This window comes from Pinus tabuliformis, chromosome 3_1, assembly GCF_031772625.1.
Source record: "Pinus tabuliformis cultivar Carrire ecotype Pingquan chromosome 3_1, CPIR1, whole genome shotgun sequence".
Taxonomy (NCBI): Eukaryota; Viridiplantae; Streptophyta; class Pinopsida; order Pinales; family Pinaceae; genus Pinus; species Pinus tabuliformis.
Window position 1 is genome coordinate 244,488,361 of NC_142301.1, and position 20,916 is coordinate 244,509,276.

A 20,916-nucleotide genomic window follows, 5' to 3' on the forward strand; every position below is an offset into this window, starting at 1 on the left:
TGCCTTTTTCATTATGCAGATAAATCTTCCCTATTGATGTTTTCATTATGAATACTGTTAGTTCGTTGTTCTAAAGTGTTAGTGTGTTAAATTCAGTACTATAAGTTCCAGAAGTGAAAAACATTCCTCAATTAGCATAATATGCATTTTTCTCTCACCATGTATTTTCAGTCAAAGAGCACAAGTAACAAATTAACATGTATTTTCCTTTCATTATTTTTATCATAGAGCCAAGAAATCTACGCCTTATCTATAAAGTAACAAAAACATTTTGGAATAAGTTTAATATTTCAACCTAGTGTCTAACCTATAAAGTAACAAAAACTTTTTGAAATAAATTTAATATTTTAAGCAATTGACTAACCTAATTTAATAATTGAAAAATTCTCAAAGATGAATTATACTCCATAATAAGAGAGCCAACATTGGAGCCCATACTTTCACTAAAACCAAAAGAAACACAACCACTTGTTAAGAAGAAATTCAAGTAATAATAATAAAACAAAAATAATAAACATTAAAGTATAAAATGGTATTTCCAACACACACGTATAAATAGACATGCTCTATGTCCATTGTTAGATTAAATGGGCGTGGAGAAAATTAGTAGAGAACCCAAAATTGTATTTCTAATTAGGAGAGGGGTGGAGAAATGCTTTAAATGCGGGTTGTTGTCATTCTAATGAAACCCTTTGCAAAGGGGATGTTAAGATTCTGAGAGAGAAGCTAGGCTTGGTAGAGAACACCTTCCTTGTGAAGACAGAATGTCAGTGTTTGGTTGCTCAGAGTTGTTCTCCTAAAAAAAGGGGCAGATGAGTTTTGAAGAGGAGGGGCAGATGAGTTTTGAAGATTTGCAGGACGACTTATAGATCTATGAAAATTCCTTCCATATAGATGCTTGGCATCTTCTATTTCTGACCAATGTAAGTTTATGACATATTATATGAAAGTTGTGACCGATACCTCTCACATTATGAGCCATTTATGATGGGAGATTCACATGCTAAGTAGGGAACATCTCTTGAGGAACGATTATTTGTTATATTGGCTAATGATTCCTTTGACAGAGAGATATTTTTGTAATTTCTGTTTCCTTTCTTGTCAAGTCAAGTTGGGAGAGCATTGTAGTTAGGCTTATATATAGCTAGAATGAGTAGAGTGAATCTATATGAAAATTCCTTCCATATAGACGCTTGGAATCTTCTATTTCTGACCAATGTAAGTTTATGACATATTATATGAAAGTTGTGACCGATACCTCTCACGCTATGAGCCATTTATGATGGGAGATTCACATGCTAAGTAGGGAACATCTCTTGAGGAACAATTATTTGTTATATTGGCTAATGATTCCTTTGACAAAGAGATATTTTTGTAATTTCTGTTTCCTTTCTTGTCAAGTCAAGTTGGGAGAGCATTGTAGTTAGGCTTATATTGTGTGGATAGGAAAATATTAGCTGTTGTTTCAAACCACGCGGTGTAACTTTTATATTGTGTGGATAAAAACATATTAATTGTTGTTTCAAACAACTGTGTGTTGTCCACTATATTCATGTTACTGAATTATTAGATCTAGTTATCTTCTGATATGCCATGTTTGTGGTCTTTGAGTTCACCATTCAACAGATGTATTTAAACAGATTGGAAATTTTGATTGAAGTTTTAGTATTGGAGTTTTTGCTCTTATCATGGAATCATCACAATGATCACTATAAATTATTTGAATAAACTATCATACAAGAAAATAAAGAAATTCAATGGAAATACAAGGCAATCTAAACATTCTTATCATGAAGAAAAATAGGCATATGCATTTCTGATAAAAATCCCTTATTCTCCACGGTGCAATCAACAATAATTGTATAACACCTTGCAAGCTTAGCATAGTCATTCAAGAAAATGCTTACCTCTGATAGATGAATCCACAGAGGCGATATTTGCACCGTAACGAGGTTTTATTTTCCCTGTTTCTTAAATTTCATTTCCATAACATATATTTGAAACCAATTTATCTAATAAATTTCATTTACACTACCTAAATAATTTAAAGAGAATCCTTAATCTATGTGATCTTTCCATTTGAACCATCCTTATTTATGACATATTATTTGCAGGTCGTAGATATTCCACAATATCACATATTCTCACCAATGACTTTGATTCTACACAATATCACACATTCCCACCAACGACTTTGACTCTACCCCACATAGCTGCATGGTCATGATTACAGAAGATGCTTTCAAATATTTTTAGCAGTTTCTTACACACTCACATGTCCTTATGGACAAGAACTTACAACATTACATACATACTTAATTATGAGACAGATAAACGTGAAGGCCAACACCACTACATTACAGTTCTAACTTGATAGTGCCAAAATACTTCAAGTTTACTTCTTTGCTGCATTATTCCTATTACCAAAATGAGCAACAACTTTGGCTGCCCTGTCAAGAACCCCAGCAACCATCAGTGCTCCTGTTGCAAAATAACTGTTGTTGACAACTGTTGTTCCTGCGTTGCAAACTGCATGCCCAGCTATAATCAAAGCTGCTTTTGATATCTCTCCGAAGAATTTGCCAAAATCTGCCACCATTGTTGCAGCAGTGTCACTCCCAGTGGCCACTAGTCGACCATTGTTGGCATTTTCTATCATGGAGATGAGATGGTCATCGCCTAGATCCAACAGTGAGATTGGCAGTAGAGGATCTATGAGAATGGAATTTATGCCTCTGTGAATTAAATCTAAGCAGATTGCAACTCGGAGAGGCCTGGTGAGAGCCACTGGTTGAAGAATATTTCTGTAAAATTGATTCGCAATTCAACAGTTTTATTGATTACTTGTTGCATAGCCATCGGCGTCACTGCACATAGTATTTTTGTCCATTAAGTCAATCCCAGGAGGCGCAATATTTTTTTATATCCATCTCTCGAACATTGTGGAGATTTCTGCATTTGTGAAAGCCATTTATGGAATTAGTACAACGCTTTGCTGCCCATGAAGTCAACACCACCCGACACCTTGTGGACATTTCTGCATCTTTTGAAAAGCATTCAGGGAATTAGTATGGTGTAACATCCCATACCCAATTCGAATTACCTGTCAAGAAAGAAATTAGAGTCAGAAATGGAAATCAGCGCCGAGATTCATAAGCAGTAGAAGCTAATCATTAAACAGTCCAGGAGTGGGAAGGCGGGACAGAACTGTGGTCCAAGTACTGTGATAGAGAGCTCATAGTGTTTCCAAACCTTCGATCTGTACAGCAATATCGTTTACTACAACAGACCATATAGCAGGCTATACAGTTTTCCCTGTAGGTTGTTTCTTCTCGATTTTTGTGCAGATCTGTTTCTGAGGTGAGTTTGATTAATTGTGGAGCTGCTAGATTGTAGAGCCAAAAAACATACCATAAAATTATGCTTCTTCTTGCTGCAGTTGCTCTTAAGATTCTGCATCTCCTTCTTGGGCTAATGTAGACACATATGAGTTGTTATTTTGGTTCTGTTCTCACTCATGTAAACCCTTCAATCTTGCCCTTGTGCACTCTATTCACACATGCTGAGGCACTCAACCTCCTTCAAGGGTTACATCAACATGGCTCGATCTCCTTTATTGGCCTTAGACCAAGCCCTAAACCAAACTCAACCTTGCTCTGGTGACATATTGTTGTATTGAAATTCATTCTGAATGTAGTGATGAATGCGTATGTTTTGTGGAAAAAGGTGCGAGAACCTTAATTGACATGTTAAGATCCATTTTACACAAACTGCTCCCTGTGGAAAAATGTCTACTTGCAACACATTGTTGTGTTGATATAAATTCTCAATTTAGTGACCATTGCCTTTGTAGAAAGAAGGTACGGATTAATCCAATAAGGCATCAATAAGTTTGAATCTCAGTATTTGAGACGGTTCATAAAGCATTGTTGGCACATAAAGCTTTACCAATTGGAAGCTAGCTTTGGAGTACAAGTTCTTGGGTTGATGTGATAGCCTCCTTGCACAAACTTCCTTTGTGTAGTGCCATCATTGCTGGTGGCTTTAATGGCATGCCTCATGGACCATCTTCAGCATTTGATTGTGACCTATGTGATGTTATAGGGTATGTTTCCAAAATGGCATATCCCTTTGTTGAAATTCCATTCCATATTAGTATTCTTCTGTCTTATCTTTAGCTTTAATCTTGTGACATCTAATTTATTGCTTTTTGACCTAGCTAAGCATTTTTGTTACACAACTGTGGCACACTTGGGTTGTGTATAGTACAACTTGCATTTGAAACAATGTTCAAATCATATTTGTATCGATGCTCATTAACCCCAACAACAAACATAGGCACATCCTTGCGTGGAGTTGAGATAACAACTTTTTTAGCACCTGCCTGTTAGAAATCAACATAAGAAAATTATTATATGGAGTTCAAATTGTAATTTCCATTGTTGCACTTTATACCGTTTGAAATTTACAAAATTAGATATGTTAATAGCCTTTCAAATATTTTTGAATGCACCACAAAAAAATCATAAAATAGATTGTTCTCCAAAGAAACTGAAAACAAGCATGTTATTTTTTAATCACCTCGTCAATTTCGAATAGTCACAACCATGGAGCAATTTTAAGGTAACCTTTCATAGGTGACTGCTCAATTTGAAAGAAGTTTCAACTTAGAATAGGGTTGGTTATGCCGATATCAGTCAACAATGTCAATTTTATAAATTGAGAAAGAGCCAAAGCGGACATGTTATTGCCAAATTTCCTTACTCATGTAGGGAGGGAGCGGTATTACATGTGACAACTACTTAGTTACCTCAAATATCATTTATCAACTTTTGGGTACACAATCCTGAATCCTAGGATAATAAATGGAGTCAATTTGGTGGGAGTCCAATTGTAAATTGGCACCTAAATCGTTTTAGATTTGGTGAGTCAGGTTATATGTTTATTCCAGCAACTAAATCTCTGAGTTTTCTTTGAACCGAAGAAAAAACTGAGAGAAAAGTTTCTTATTTCTTTGATGTGAGAGAAACTATAAAGAAGGTTCTAAACTCTTCAGTTTTCTTTGAACCCAAGAAAAAACAGAGTAAAGTTTCTTATTCCTTTGAATAGTGAGAGTAACTTTCTTGGAACTTTCTCAATAGTCACTGTAAGGGAGGAGGAATATAATTGCTTATCAGTCAACAATGTCAATTTTGTATAGTTGTACAGATCTGTACAGCAGTATGGTGTACTACAACAAACCATATAGCAGGCTATACAGTTTTCCCTGTAGGTTGTTTCTTTTCAGTTTTTGTGTAGACCTGTTTCTGAGGTGAGTTTGATTAATTGTGGAGCTGCTAGATTGGTAGGTAGATTCTGGAGGTTTTATTGTAACCTTTGAATAAGGAATTAGAAGCTGATTCTGAAAGAGAAATTACCTATGTATGCGAAAACTGTTTTATGCTTCCTATTTACTTTTCCAGCTATTCTATGATTGTTGATATGGTCCGAAATTATTTTCTACATTAATTAAATTCAATAATTGATTTGTTTGATTGAGATCATAAGGGAAAGAATCACTTAGGGCTAGAATTTTCTACAATTGGAACAATGTACAATGGATTCATTATTGAACAATTAGAAGCTAAAATGCTAGAAATTTCACAATGGATTCATGATTGAAACCATTATGGAACCATTAGAAGCTAAAATGTCAAAAATTTCACAATGGATTCTCCACTTCCTTAACCATCACCTCCATCTGCACGTCCTTTGGTTCCTTTGGTTCAAATCAGATTTGTATTGGATACAGAGACGATTTCGGACTGCAAGTTGGCCTTTTCAATTTTGTTTTAATCCCATCCACCTGGCTAAGCATTTTTGTTACACAACTGTGGCACATTTGGGTTCTGTATCGTACCACTTGCATTTTAAACAATGTTCAAATCAGATTTGTATTGGTGCTCATTAACCCCAACAATAAACATAGGCACATCCTTGCTTGGAGCTGAGATAACAACTTTTTTAGCAACTCCCTGTTAGAAATCAACAAAAAAAAAATTACTATATGGAGTTCAAATTGTAATTTCCATTGTTGCACTTTATGGAAAGGCAGTGTTATGGCCTTTGAACCAAGACCAGACATGAGGGTTCTATGAAGCATGGTATGCATTCCTTTTCCTTTCATATCACCACCTTCTAACATTTTAAACATGATTTCTCTCTTATTTAGATCTACATTTTTCTCTACAAAGTTGCCTTGCTCTGCAATGTTCTTTGATATCGATAGTGATACGAACTTGTTTTATTTTGGTAATTAAAAGATGTTCTTAATACTTATTACTGATCTAAAAAATTTATTACAAAACTGGGGTGGCCAAAGCCAATCCCCCTGTTGTGGTTTGGAAGTGGCTTTTAAAGCTTTTATGCATGATATTCTAGCCATATTTACAATGGCATGATATGAATTTCTCTAATATACATATCTACCCTGTAACAAAATTGGCCTCCTAATGGTTGGACTGATTTGCTTTCTAGAGATCAGATTGATAGCCTTTAAGATTTTAATACCTTGGATGGCCCCATCTTGCAACCCATGATAAATATTTTGATAACATAAGAAAACCTTCTTAAATGGCTGCAAAACCTTCCCAATGCCTCAGTCCTTTTTGCTTCATTCTTCGCTCTTTATCAGTGCTGTGTTTGCAATGTATGTACTCTGTTTTGTCTCTATTTGTAGGATGGATTCTTTGTCTTTCTCATCTCAATGGGATACATGCATGATGGGATTCCTCAAGTTGTACAACCTTAATTCCACTTCTTCCTTCTAGTCCTTCATCAGAGCTCCATTCTCCAACATTTCATTTGCAGGATTGATGGTCCATTCAGTGTGCTTGTGTTGTGCCTCATAACACATTTTCAGCCAAGTATAGATTGGCTAGCTTGGTCAGCATGAATGTGAATGAGAGTCCAATGCAACCTAGTAAAAATACGTCCTGATTCTCTGTTTTAAGGTTCAGGGGAATGGGTCTGTGGGGGATACATTGGGGATTCTCCTGTTCTTTATTTTGGGTTCCCACTCTGCCCCCAGTTTTGAGCAAGATGCCCATTCTGTCTACCACTCGCTTCTTTGGTTTCTCCTCATATCTTCCTCTTGCTTTGTAGGTTGCTCCTCATATCTTCCTCTTTTGGAGGAGATCTTTGCTACCCTTTGAGGATGAAAGTGTCCGGCCCTACACATTTTCCTTTCTCGCACATGCCAAATAGATATAAAGAGTTTTCCCTCTTATACTTAGGACAAGGATCAAGCAATCAAAGAAAATCACAAAGCCTAGGGCTTGACAACTAAAGGAAAGAGGAAGCATGACATGGTCTGAACTTATAAAATTAGGTGGAAAGACACCTTAGAAACGGAACTAAAACTATGAAGCTGCAATGGATAAACAATAGAACCTGCCTTTAAAATCTGAATCTTCGAGAGAACTAGGCACGATGTTAAACTATCCAAGAATGGATGACCCAACCCTTTTGGAAGAACTCTATTGCACACTTACTCAACACGATGTTAAACTATCCAGGAATGGAAAATCCAACCCTTTTGGAAGAACTCCATTGCACACTTGATTTAGAATCCCAAGCCAAATAAAAAAGCAGACGCCATAGAAGTGCACTTTGTAATATCCACAATGCCATAGTCTAACGAGGCCAGGGTTTCGCCCAGAAAATGATAGAAATTCTGGCATAATTTTAAGAAAATTTTGCCAATTTTTTAAGCAATGCGGATTACAGCTATCAACGTCGCCTGCTCCACCAACGTTGGTGATGAGGACCAGATTGAAGTACGAATGACCATTAATGGTGAAACGAATTCCGCCCTTTCTTTGACAGGGTACCCTGAATCAAGAAACCGACACCAATTCAAACCCCATATCAAGAAACTCAAAACAACTTTTTAACAGAGCACTGCCTCTAGTTCAAAACCCACATCAAGAAACTCTAAACAACGCTAAAGCTAGCAGATACAGACAAAATCCACAAACCTTCTGTATTGAACAGGGACGATTACATATTCTGAGGGCAAAATGATCTACAGGGAAAATGGCTTACGCGGCCCTCATGCAGCGAAGAAAGAGTCCCCTCGTCCTCTGTGGCCCTTGTCCAAACCCTTCTCCCTTCTCTGTAGGTCCCCCGCCCTCCTTTGCAGCAACTGCACCCTCCTCAACACCCTCGCCCTCCTCAACATCAAACGCGGATATTTGCGCGCATGACGGGTTCATTAACGTGGTTAGGGTAAAGTTCGGTAGGTAATATAACTGATATATTAACTAATAACTAATACGTTAACCTTTTTTAAGGGTTTTTAAATGTTTTATTACATTTTTTATTAAATTAGACCACTGATTTCTGTTCAATCGTCTAACAATAGATCCGATGGCTACTATTAGGACAGAAAGGCATTCTGGAGGGTTTATTTCAAAGGGAAACGCCTTACGGTGTAAACATTTTAATTTGGTTAAAATAAAATAATAATATAAATATAAAAATAAAAATAAAAATAATAATATAAATATAAAAATGATTTGTATTTATGTGGAATATAGTTTATTTAAAAAAATAAATTAAACTAATTTAAATTTATTTTAATTCTTCATCTCTTAGAGAAATCAAATTTCTTCAAATTCAAACTATTTTTAAAATGAAAAAGATTTAATCCTTTTACATTTAATAAATTCATAATTAAAATGAATCTATGTTAATTTAACTATACTTTAAAAAAACATTATAATTTAACTAACTAAATTGAAAAAATCTATTTTAAAAAATAAAATTAATTTTAAAACTTTTTATTAATAAATTTTAAATTTGATTTTAAATAAATTTATGTGCATTAGTAAATTAACTTATAAAATAAATTGCTCGACCATAATAAATAATATATAGGTATTTATACATATTTTCCAATTTAGAATAGATTAGAATATACAATATTTACACAAATATTAGAAATTTAAATTGATAACCTATTCAAAAGTGTACCTATCACTATCAACCTAAAATCTCACGAATTTTAATCAATATAATGTTAATATTATTTAAAAATATGATCATTTTTATAATTTAAAATTATGTTGTTTGTTTTGTTTTATTTATTTATATTAATTTTAATCGATATAATATTAATATTATTTAAAAATACGATAATTTTTAAAATTTAGATTTTTTTAAAAATGATTTATTTGATTAATATTCAAGTGATTATGAAAAATTTTGAATATGTATTTATTGTATTTTATAATAAAAAAAGGTTAAATGATTTTTTAAAAAATTCTATTATACAATTTTAAGTAAGATTATGATTTTTTGTTTTTAAAAATATATTTTTGAATGTATAAATAGATTCAACATTTTAAAAGGCCACGTAATCTAACTAATAGAAGAAATAACCCTTTTCCAAAATCAAGTTGTTTAATATGTAAAGATCAAGTGCCACAAGGATTTTTTAAGGTGTCGAATTCATTTATGCATTCAAAAGTCCATTTTAAAGAACAAGAAATCACAATCTTACTAAAAATTGTCGGATTCCGATCAAAAAGTCATTTAGTATATTAATTGGACAATGCCCTAACCCCTCGAGACACTTTAATTCTACATATTAAACAACATAAACTCAAATTTTTAAACTTCTCAACCATATTTTAATCAAAATTAACCATTAAAATACCTTGAAAAATGCCATTTCATTTATTATTCTTTTAATAATTCAACTAACCACTATTACAAACCATAACGTTTACAAGAAAAAGTGGAATCACATGGCATGAATCACAACCTCAAATAATTGCATTGATACTTGAAACTTTCCAAGAGGGTTACCTATCCTTTTTGAGAACATCACATAATAACCGAGAGTTTCTAAAACATCATCCATCATTTACGAAACTTGAACTTTATAAGAGAAGGAACCCTTAATGAATGATTCTATGAACCACAATACTTATAAGGTCAATACTTATAAGGTCTTGTAAATAACTAGCAAATTAAGTTGGCATGACCATGGAGAAAGACCACTTGGTTAATCATGATGAGAGTGGATGGGTGCAAGTCTAACATGTTATAATAAGTTATAATGGATGCTCCGCAATTTATTTCATTAATTTCAATCTATTTCTTCATCCATGTGAGTATCATTTAATGAGTGGCAAGTGGAACATGCAGGTAAATGATAAATAGATGCCAGCTGTAAATGTGATTTTTTTTTATTAATTTTAAGGAGCAGTTTTTAAGTGGGATTTTTTGGAGTTTTGATGGATTTTTGGCTAGAATTTGGTGAAAAAATTTGTGGCTAAATCTTGATTTGTGTTGTTTAAACTGTTTTTTTGGATTCAACACCCTCAAAAACCCGTGTGGCACTTCGATTGTTAGGAGTTCACCTGCCAAACTTGCGATTTCAATGAAACCTTGCCAGATTGTAGACAAATTAAATCGGAAAATATATCGGAAAACTTTCCAAAAAGTCAAACTTAAAGACTACTCAGTTTTAGTCCCAGTTCTTCACCTTTGTGAATACCACTTAATGCAATAATTGTCATGTAGATTTCAAACTCATGAGAAATAAATCTATATGTACAAATCTCATAGAGGATTATCAATGCTATGGGGTTCACTTCATTAATTTCAATTCTAATTTTCCACCTACTTCACTATTTTCAAGAGGCTAACTATTTTCAAGAGTGTCATTTTATGGTTTTTGACTTTTTTTTTTTTTTTTGGGCCAGAATCATAAAACAATTTGATCTTAATACAATTTTTTTCATTATTTAAATTACCTTTTCAAATGTATAAATAAATTTAGTGTGGTGAAAAATCCTTAAGATATTGAAATTATGTAAACTACATTTTTCAAACTCCCATTTTCAACAAATCCCTATGAAATTTTGTATAAAATTAACCAAAAAAAATATAACAAATAAAAAAATTAAAACATAAAACAATTACACTATTATCTTTTCAAAAATAATAATCCAAAATAATTCATTTAATTATTCTCATTTTTTTTTCTTTACATCGTGGGTCACTCCTCTTTTGCACTAGCCTAGATCCATCTTAATTCAGTGTCCAGCGAACTTAGCCTGGATCCATCTTAACTCAGGGTCTATCAAACTTCCAAAAAAATTAAATCTCTTAAGGTGCAAACCTTTTTTGAATGTAAAATTTGAGAAAAAAATTATACATAATAGATTTTGTCCCTCTAAACACGTGATACATCCAAAATTAAAATAAATCTAAATTAATTTAAAATTTAAAAATTACAATTATTAATTTTATTTTGATGTAATTTGACAAAGTTAAAATATTTACCAAACTTATTTTTACCACATGTATTCCATTAAAAAAAATATTTATTATTCCTCGGGACACAATAACTATCCTAATATAATAATATTAAAAATAAATTTGCATTAATAAAAATATTTAAAAAATAATTAATTTAATTATTTTCGCTCCTCCTTTCCTGCCATGATACAAGTACAATAATATTACAATTAGATTTACATTAATAAAAATATTTTAAAAAGTACTTACCTTTTAGCCGCGTGCGAATTTCAAACTTACCCTCCTTAGAGTCGGTTCTCCTTCTAGATGAATTTGTCAACAGAATCAGGCCCGATTTGTGGTTCTAATCCTCAGTTCGGCTAATGACATTTGTTACCACAATATTTTACCTGAATCCAATCTCAACCTCGAGCTGAAATCATGGATCATGCACAGAGTGCGCCCTATTTCCTTGCCTTAACCCCAGTATACTCTTCGACCGCAATCTAATCCTTGGTCAGGTCAAATTCAAGGCGGATCTCAATTATGATTCACAGTCAAAGCTTTGAACTTATAATCTACTGCCCACGGTCGAAACAATTTTGCTCTTCGTAGGTCGCGGTAAAAGGTTAGGAGTTGGGCCCTGCTTTCTTTATAAAAGAGTTCCGAAATTTGGCTGAGTATTGATGTCCAGCCGAAAAGTTTGGTCAGAATGTCACAACAAATCTGACATTACATGTAGAACCCTTTTTGTTCGGGCACTCTAGTTCCTTATGTTCCATCTGCTTCCTTCAACTGAATTCAACTCTGTATGCCTTTTGGTGGGCAGAGCGCAGAAGTAACTGAACAACAATTGCAAGATTCTGAATGGAGTAAAGATTCACGTCTCCTTGGCTACTCTGTAGTGGAAGGAACAACGGGTGTTTACATCTTCTACCAGGAGACGAAGTAGATCATGGACTGAAGGTATGTTTTCAGCTTATCAATCTTCTATTTTCTTTTGAATCCGACGATTTCTTTTCCGTTTTTTTCTCTCTTTTCTTCTTTTTGAAATTTGAATAAAGCTGAGCTGAGCATTGTGATGATATCTAGTTTTGTGCTTTTGTCGCCAATGAAACAGCCTAATTGCTGCCATGATATGTTGGTTTGTAGATCAGTCCATTTTTTATTCTAAATGGTCCCAAGTCAATATCTGATGTGGGTATATCACACAATTTCATGCCTAGACGAAGCTCATGTTTAAGGAGGCCATTGTGTAGAAATCATAACGTGAATAGAATGAATAAGAAACAGTGCAAATTCAGATTCATATGCTGATAATCTTGTTTCTTGTTTGGCCAGATGCACATTAATGTGAAACCACATAACATAGAACACATTTAAAGGTGTTTAGCTTTGTCTAACATGATTGATTTTCAGATATAAGCCATTCATCTGCCTCTGTTGCATGCTTTGTGTTCTATAGGCATTTGTAAGCATTTTTATGTGCTTTCTCTTTTAGTTATGGATCGGTAGTCTACAGCCTGGGTATCCATCAACATTTCATCTGAGCAGTGCACTGAATCTAGATGGTGGATCGTATACATTGAATATGGATACTAGCACAGAGCCATTTAGACCAGGGTTTGACACGCAGCTTGATGTTGCTAAACTCGAGGGTGACGTGTCAATAACCGGAGTTCAAGATATGCAACCGCGAGGTTCATATCAGACCTGGGCTTAGATAGGTTTGCACTAGCTTATAATCTTTCAAACGAAATCTTAATGTGTATAGCTTTCATTGCAGCTGCACTTTATCTAGAGGAGCATCAGGAGAACTGAATCACTGTCATCTGTCTGATATGGCTCTTGGGAAATATGGCCGCAAGGAAAAACGTCCGTCTTCTTGTTTTTCATCAGTGGCAGTGGTGGTTTTTGTGGGATTCTGCATGCTTGGAGCGTGGGCGTTAATGTCCATATCTGTGGTGCCAGCACAGAGAATTAGCTCACCTGTTGCAAGTACTAATGCAAAAGTGAACGAGAAGATCAATGATTTGCATGATTTTGAAGACAGCCAAGGAGACCTACCGGACAAAGCCATCAAAGGGGATGACAGTGCCGAAAAGACATCAGAATTTGACCAAAAGGCGCAATCTCTTTCAGGTACTGCAGATGAATTAGGAAAGGTACCAAGAGAGCAATCTGATGAAGGAAAAACTGGTGAAGAAACGAATATCAATCAGAGAGATGATGAAAAGCTGACTGCAGCGGGGAATAAAGATGCTGATGAAAAATTATTTGAGAAATTAGACGATAAAGATAAGAATTGGGAAAACGAAAAGATTAATGATGGTTTACCAGGAAAGGTTGAAGGTGATGCCGGTGATAGTAGGGGTGGCCAGACTAAGGAGGATGTGGCAAATCTGAATGAAAATGGACAGTCTAAAAAAGGAGAGAAGGTTATGGATTCCGGGTTGGATGATACATTGCCAAATACTGGAAAGTCTGAGATTCTGAAGGAAAACAAACTTGAATCAGCGGACTGGGAGACACATGACGCTGAAGCTAAGAAAGAAAAGTTTAGTCAAGCCGTATCCAACTCAGATGATGAGAAAAAATCTTCACAATCTGAGGATCGGACTACAGATCAGAAGTTCTCGGTGGACACAAAAACTAGCAAGCAGGCTGAATACGGTGAGGAAGTGTCAAAGGAATTGAAGAAGGAACAAAAAGAACAGGGTAATGGAGATTTAGGGCACCAATACAGCTGGAAACTTTGCAATGTCTCATCTGGTCCAGACTACATTCCTTGTCTTGATAATGAAATGGCTATCAGACAACTTCGCAGTACTGCACATTATGAGCATCGAGAAAGGCATTGTCCCGAAGTTCCCCCTACATGCCTAGTTCCTCTTCCTGAAGGATATAAGAAACCAATAACATGGCCCACAAGCAGAGCTAAGGTTCTCTCTCTCTTCCCTAATTGCTTGACTGAAATTAACTCATCTCTGTACCATTTTATCTCTATTATGACTTGTAAAATAGACTTAGAACACATTACTGATTGTTAGATTCTTATTTATTGTGCAGATATGGTACAACAATGTTCCTCACACCAAACTTGCAGTTGTAAAAAGAGCTCAAAACTGGCTTAGGGTATCAGGGAAATATCTTACTTTCCCTGGTGGTGGAACACAGTTCAAACACGGAGCTCTTCATTACATTGATTTTGTTGAAAAGGTGAATCCTTATCTGAATACACATTTCAGACATTGAGGTTTTCTAGCGTACATGGTCTGTCATTTTTTGCACATTTTTGTGTAACATCCTAATAATGTTTTTGTTCTCATTCTTTACCTCTGCTTGCATGTCCAAGTGTACATGGATCATAAATAATTTTTGTTGCCTTGTATATTTCTAGAGAAAATTCATGGGGCAAACTCATGGGGTTTGTTTCGAGTGCATTTCCCCTATTTCACACTTACAAATATTTCGACTCAAAAGGCAGGATGTATATACTATATATACTTGTTTTGGGTTGTTGTGGGTATTTCTGATGGTTGAATAGCGAGTAATTCAGGCAGGAAGGATTCTTGGTGACCCCCTTCAATTCCTGATTCAAATTTTCCTTAGATGTGGCCACGTCTTTTGGTTCATGTCTGTCAGCTCTCCCTTTTTCTTTTTTCTACAAGGCATCCCCAAATCTCGTCCTTTTTTATTCTTTTCACTATCTGCTTTTATTGGCTCTTCTACCTTATTCTAATCTCCTTCTGTGCTGACCCCCACTCTCCATAATGTAGATCACCTTTTGCTTTGGTGGGTAATTGTTAAATTGTTTCATTTACTTGATTGCTTCTACGTAATCATCCCTTGTCCTTTCCATGTCATCTCTGTGCTTTTGGATCATGATGACATTGATGTGGTGTCCTTCCCCACCATAATTGTGGGAATGCTGTGTATGGATGTCCCTGCATTTTGAATTATCTTTGCTGTCTCTCTCTTCATCAGCCTCTCTCTCTAAGCCATGCCTAACTAAATCATTAATTGATGTGACCTTTGTCTCTCTCTCTTCATTATATGCCAAGTGTAATGGGGGATCATGGCAGGGTGGAGCCCTTGATTTTTTTTTTTTTTTGGGAGGGGGGTAGTTTTTTGCATTTTTTTTTTGGTGGTTCTTGTGGCACATGATTTTCAATTTTGGTAGTTTTGTTGCACATGGTTTTTAACCCATGGTTTTTTAATTTTGGTTAAGGAATTAAAGTTATAATCTGTTGGAAACCTAATCCTTGAAGGGTTATGGTAATTTGTCATATTCACTTGAGCAGGAACATGGAAGTCTCAAGGGAATATGAATAGGTGTCGGGAGTCCAAAAGACCTTTTGAAAGATGAATCCAAGTGTTAAAACTTAACATTGTACTTATATGTGTATCATTTCAATAATATGCATTACATGCTTGCCTTACTCTCTTCTTCAATCTTGTGTCTCAAACAGTGGAATCAGAGCTCCATTATTCCATTATTCCCGCTCCATTATTCCATTATTCCCGCTCCATTATTCCCACTCTGTTTATCTAACTCCATTATTCCTGCTCTGTTTATTCTAACTCCATTGTTCCTGCTCTGTTTATCTACCAATCTCTAAGTGGTGTGTAGAAAATCCTTTGCGCATTGTGCTTTTGGTATAAAGGCCTCTACTCATTGTGCTTTTGGTAGCAACATCTCTGAGGTTTGGCCTTCCCTTTGTCTGTTAGTGTAGAACTGTCTCTCCTTTAGGTATTTTTATAATTCCTGTTCCTTCGCCCCATGTCCAACAATCTCAGTGTACTTTGTACAGGTGGGCTGCTTTTTTTTGTCTCCCATGTGTGTGTCCATTTGTGTCTCTGTGGCATTACCTGTCCTATGTTCACCTCATTTGTCATGCATCCTGAGAAATTCAAGCCATTTTCAAGCACAACTATGAGAGGGGTGCCCCACCGGGCTGATGGAGATGAGGGAGACATAGTAGAAAGTGGGTATCCTATGCAAATTTCAGAATACTGAAGGATTTTGAGAGCCAATTAACAAGAGAGTAGGAGAAGGCATGGCCCATCTACATGTTGAATTGTACAGGGAAGGAGAGTATCCCAACATTGGGCTTGGCAATCTTGTGAAGAGGTTGACAATGTCATGACCAAAACCCTAGAATAAATTAATATGTAGCGACATTCATTTCCATAGGTTGTAGGAGGTTTTCACCTAATTCTCTATTTAAGTTCTTACTTTGTGAGCAAAGAAAAAGTAATGCCTCCAAAGATTTTAGCGGAGTATGCAAAATTGGCTAGGGGTTGCATGAGACATGGAATTGTGAGCAAGTAGGGTTGCATAAGACTTAGAGTCATAAGCAAAGTAGCCAGTGGGTTTGATGTGACTCCCTATTATCATTTTCATTGCTTTCCATCACAGGTTCAAAGATAATCACCTCTTGTATAATGTTTTCAATTATAGCAGAAGAAAAGTTGCATCTTCAAATCTATTAAAAAACTATATATGCATATTTGTTTGTAAACTTTCAACACATTCTTCGAGGTCGATGACCTCGATTTCCTTTATGTTGTTATCGGGAAGGAGACACAGAATGAAGGGACGTTTGGAGATGTTGTGAAAAGAATCTCAGTTGACTCCCTTGAACAATGCACAGTTTTTGATGTGATGAGCTTTGTGGCAGAAGACCAGTCTCTCCTCTAGTTCTTTTTCCAGCAATCTAAGAAGGGGGGATTGTGTAATGATATCTAGGGTTCAATGAATTGGGATTTCTTGATTAGGATATTGTAGAAAGTTTCCTTTTGAATGACCCCTTTGAAGGGTGTGTAACCGTAGAGCATCCCATAGAGTGGAATTTGGTAAACCTTGCCTGTGGTTAATCTCATCAAAAGCATAAATTCATTGAGCAATAAGTATGAGACATTAGATTTTCTAGTGAGTTGTCTAACAATAGCTATTTGCACATTTCTGTTGAAAAAGGTACCAAGGAGGTGTTTCCTAGGCATTTATCTTTTTGGCCTAGGAAGACACATTAATTACCTTTTGCCTAAATGACGTTATGAGTTTTATTAATGTCAAAGGAGCTAAAGTATTTTGTATGAGTCATGTATTATGTATTTTTATTTATTAAAGTCACGTGTTTTAAAAGTGACTTTATGAGAAAAGTACTAAGTACGATTTTTTTTGTTGTTGGTTTCCTAGGCATTTATCTTTTTGGCCTAGGAAGACACATTAATTACCTTTTGTCTAAATGACATTATGAGTTTTATTAATGTCAAAGGAGCTAAAGTATTTTTTATGAGTCATGTATTATGTACTTTTATTTATTAAAGTCACATGTGTTTTAAAAGTGACTTTATGAGAAAAGTACTAAGTACGATTTTTTTTTTTTTTACTTTAATTTTATTTTTCGTAAGGAAAAAATCGTAATTTCCATTAATAAAAGTGAAAATTAGATGCTGTAGATGCTAAAAAGCATATAAAAAATGAGGACTGCTGTATCAAATCCTAACAGAAGTTCAAACCATCCAAAAAGCCAAAGTTCATATATCATGTTACAAAAAACATCAGAGCCTGTTATAACAGGACTTTATAATAGCAAAAAACATATAGACATATCTGCATATATTGTTCTAGAAGGAGCCTGTAGTAACTTGATCATATACGCAGTAAAGCCATAGAGAAAAAACAAGACTGTCAGAATCATTCCTGTTCTGCCGCAACCTGCAAACCCTCAATAAATGGTTGATGGTTGTACTCGAAATGATCTATGCCAACCTGTTCTGTAATCTGCCAAGTACTCCATGCTTGCTGTGCACCCAGCTAGGAAAGCTCGTCAGATTTAACATTTCGTTCCTTGTAAATGTGTTGACAAAAAATGTAGTCAAAATTTCCTTTAATCCTTAAAACATCCTCAAGAATAGGGCTAAGTGTGTGCATGTGACATACAAAAATGTCATTGAACCAATTTATTACCACCCTGGAATCCCTAAAAACTTGCAGCTGGCGGCACCCTTTTTCCAAGGCAAAAATAAGGAGAAATTTCAAACTTAACAATTCAGCAAAGTTATTTGAGCCCTTCCCTAAGCCACTTTTGAGTTTAAAAGAATGATGCTCATTTAGATGAAGAATGGCACCTCCTCCACATTGACCTACTACTTGCAAGGAACCATCAAAATAGGCCCAAAGCCTGCATCTGTCCACTTGTTCTTTGCAAACCTGATGAGTTCTGTTGACAACAGGATCAGCCAGAATGAGTTCATATATGGCAATAATATTACCTGTCATCCTATCATTGCACATCGGTTTATCTTGAAAAATAATATTATTTCTACCAAGCCATAAGCCCCAACTGATGATAGGAGGAAGATTTCACAACATTTTAATATCAACCGCATGCCACCAAGCTTTCCATGCTTCCCCGAAGGACTTGCCTTGCCATTGATATCTCACTGCCAACGCCTCACATACCTTCCTCCACACCTGGATAGAAACAGGGCCCTGGAGGAATAAGTGATTCCTCTGTGTTTTTACAAAAGGGGTAGCTGTTCGGACCAACAAAGCAACGCTTTTGGAGATTTTCAGCTGTAGGAATTCTGTTTTTGAGAAGGCACCACTGGAATAAGTGGGCTTTCACCGGGCATTTCAATTTCCACAAGTGTTTCCACCACCATGCAGGCTCCTCAGGTGCCTTGTCTGCATATATGAAAATATATACTTAGGAAAGTACACTTTATGTTATTAAAGTGACTTTTATATTTTAAAGGTGATTTTATTAGAGAAAAAGTGCACATGGTACAAAAACATTAAAAAGTACTAGGAGGCTCATTAATTGAGGGGGACCACATGAGGGAGGGGGTCAAGTGGGGGCTTGATCTCATCCATTTATCTCATGGGCTGAGATTTAATCTTAGCCCTTGATTTCAAGGGTTAGGGTTCTCCTAACTTATGGAAGACAAAAAGGGAAAAGGAAGAGAACGCTTGCATTTGTTATTCTCATGAGCCATTGAGAAGAGAGCAAGGAGAGAAAGAAGGCAATATTGCAGCCCAAGGAGGAGTTCAAACAGTAGGAGGAGCCTGACATGTTCAGCTGATACCCAAGCACAAATCCTGAGATTCTAGGCACGAGTCTCAAAAGTTTTGGGTAGTTGTTCCAGGCAGTTTTTAGAGTGGTTTCCAGGCAGATTCTCTGAGTGTTTTTCAGGCTGAGTTTAGGCCAAGTTTGCAGGGTCTTTAGGCTGAGTTTAAGCCTAAAATTTTGGGTGGAGTCTAGGTTGAGTTCAGGTCGAAAACAATGGTGATTCCCATATCCTAGCAGTGCAAAATTCAAGGTCTATCCCAGTTCTAAATTCTGGGTTTATTTGTGAGAAATTTTGTCTTCTACGAGCACACAGTTTGAGGTGTTTGCGGTCAAATAGGTTTCAGAAATACCCACGAGATTTTTACTCAGTTTGGCAGTTAGTCAAGCCATTGTTAGTTGCATAGAAAACAAATCAAAGACAGTTTGAGTTTATGACTGAGAGAAGGCTTATTTCTCAATGTAACCAGAGAGTGACTTCAACAAGCTAAAAGGGGAGATAAGTTTGATTTTCTCTGTGTGTATTATTCTCCTTATAAGCAATCTAAAAACTCATCGAAGACTGGTTTTCCCCTTGTGGGTTTTTCCAGTGTCTTAGACCAAGAATAAATGTCTAAATTTATGTGTGTGTGCTTGCAATAATTTCTTGTATCAATTGTTGAAGTGAAAAGAGTAGTGTAGTCTTTTGTTTTAAGTTAAATGCAAATTTTATTTTATATCAGTCATATATATATGATGGGTTTTGGGCATTAAACCATGCAAAAACTTGAAACTGGGTGGGCTACAACAAAGCAAAATTTTCTACATGGTATCAGAGCCTGAGAGAAGTCAGACTCGAGATTTGTCATCAGTTGATAGAAAAACCAACAAGCAAACTTCTGCCATATCAGTGAACAATAGTCACTAAACTCCAGTTAGAAACCCAAAGAATTGTTGGTTGAGAGGGAGGAGATTGCCTAGTAGTAGATTTGCTCCATTTGTTGGTTGAGAGGGTCATGATGACTCGTTTGAGGGTGGAGGACAGATTGAGTGGGGCTGATAATTTTGGTCCCTAGAAGGAGAGGATGATGCTTTTACTGGAAGAGGTTGAAGTATGGGACATTGTGGAGAGTCCTATACAACCTCCTACTGATGCTATTGAGTTTGTGGAATTCAACAAGAAGAATGTGAAGGCAAGGAGAGTCATCCTTGATGCCATCAAAGACCACTCTTTCCCTCATGTGACTGGGAAGAAGTTTGCCTACGAGATGTGAGAGTCGCTAGTCACACTACACTAGAGTTCCAATGAGAACAGGAAGATAGTGTTGAGGCAAAAGCTAAGAAAGACTAAGATGACCAAGATCGACAATGTGACCTCACACCTCACCAGTATCTCATAGGTGAAGGATGGGTTGGCTGCCGTGGGAGAGGCTATCCTAGAGGACTAGTTGGTTAGGATTGCACTTGATGGTTTCACCTAGAAATGGGATGGACCCATTCATGACATTGTGGCCAGAGAGCACATCTAGATTGGGGGAGGATGTGGGACGATTTTATCTAGGAGGAG

The 20,916-nt window shown here is 35.8% G+C and overlaps 1 protein-coding gene across 1 annotated transcript in view; it reads left to right on the top strand.

Annotated features, from left to right (window-relative positions):
- The first annotated feature begins 11,671 nt into the window (after positions 1 to 11,671).
- Positions 11,672 to 20,916, top strand: part of LOC149186714 (putative methyltransferase PMT23) — a 91,545-nt gene continuing 82,300 nt past the window's right edge. The window contains exons 1-3 of the mRNA XM_089411095.1: positions 11,672 to 12,258; positions 13,079 to 14,234; positions 14,362 to 14,511. Of these exons, the coding sequence (XP_089267221.1) occupies positions 13,134 to 14,234; positions 14,362 to 14,511 (1,251 nt within the window). The 5' untranslated portion in view covers positions 11,672 to 12,258; positions 13,079 to 13,133. The remainder of the gene's footprint in view (positions 12,259 to 13,078; positions 14,235 to 14,361; positions 14,512 to 20,916) is intronic.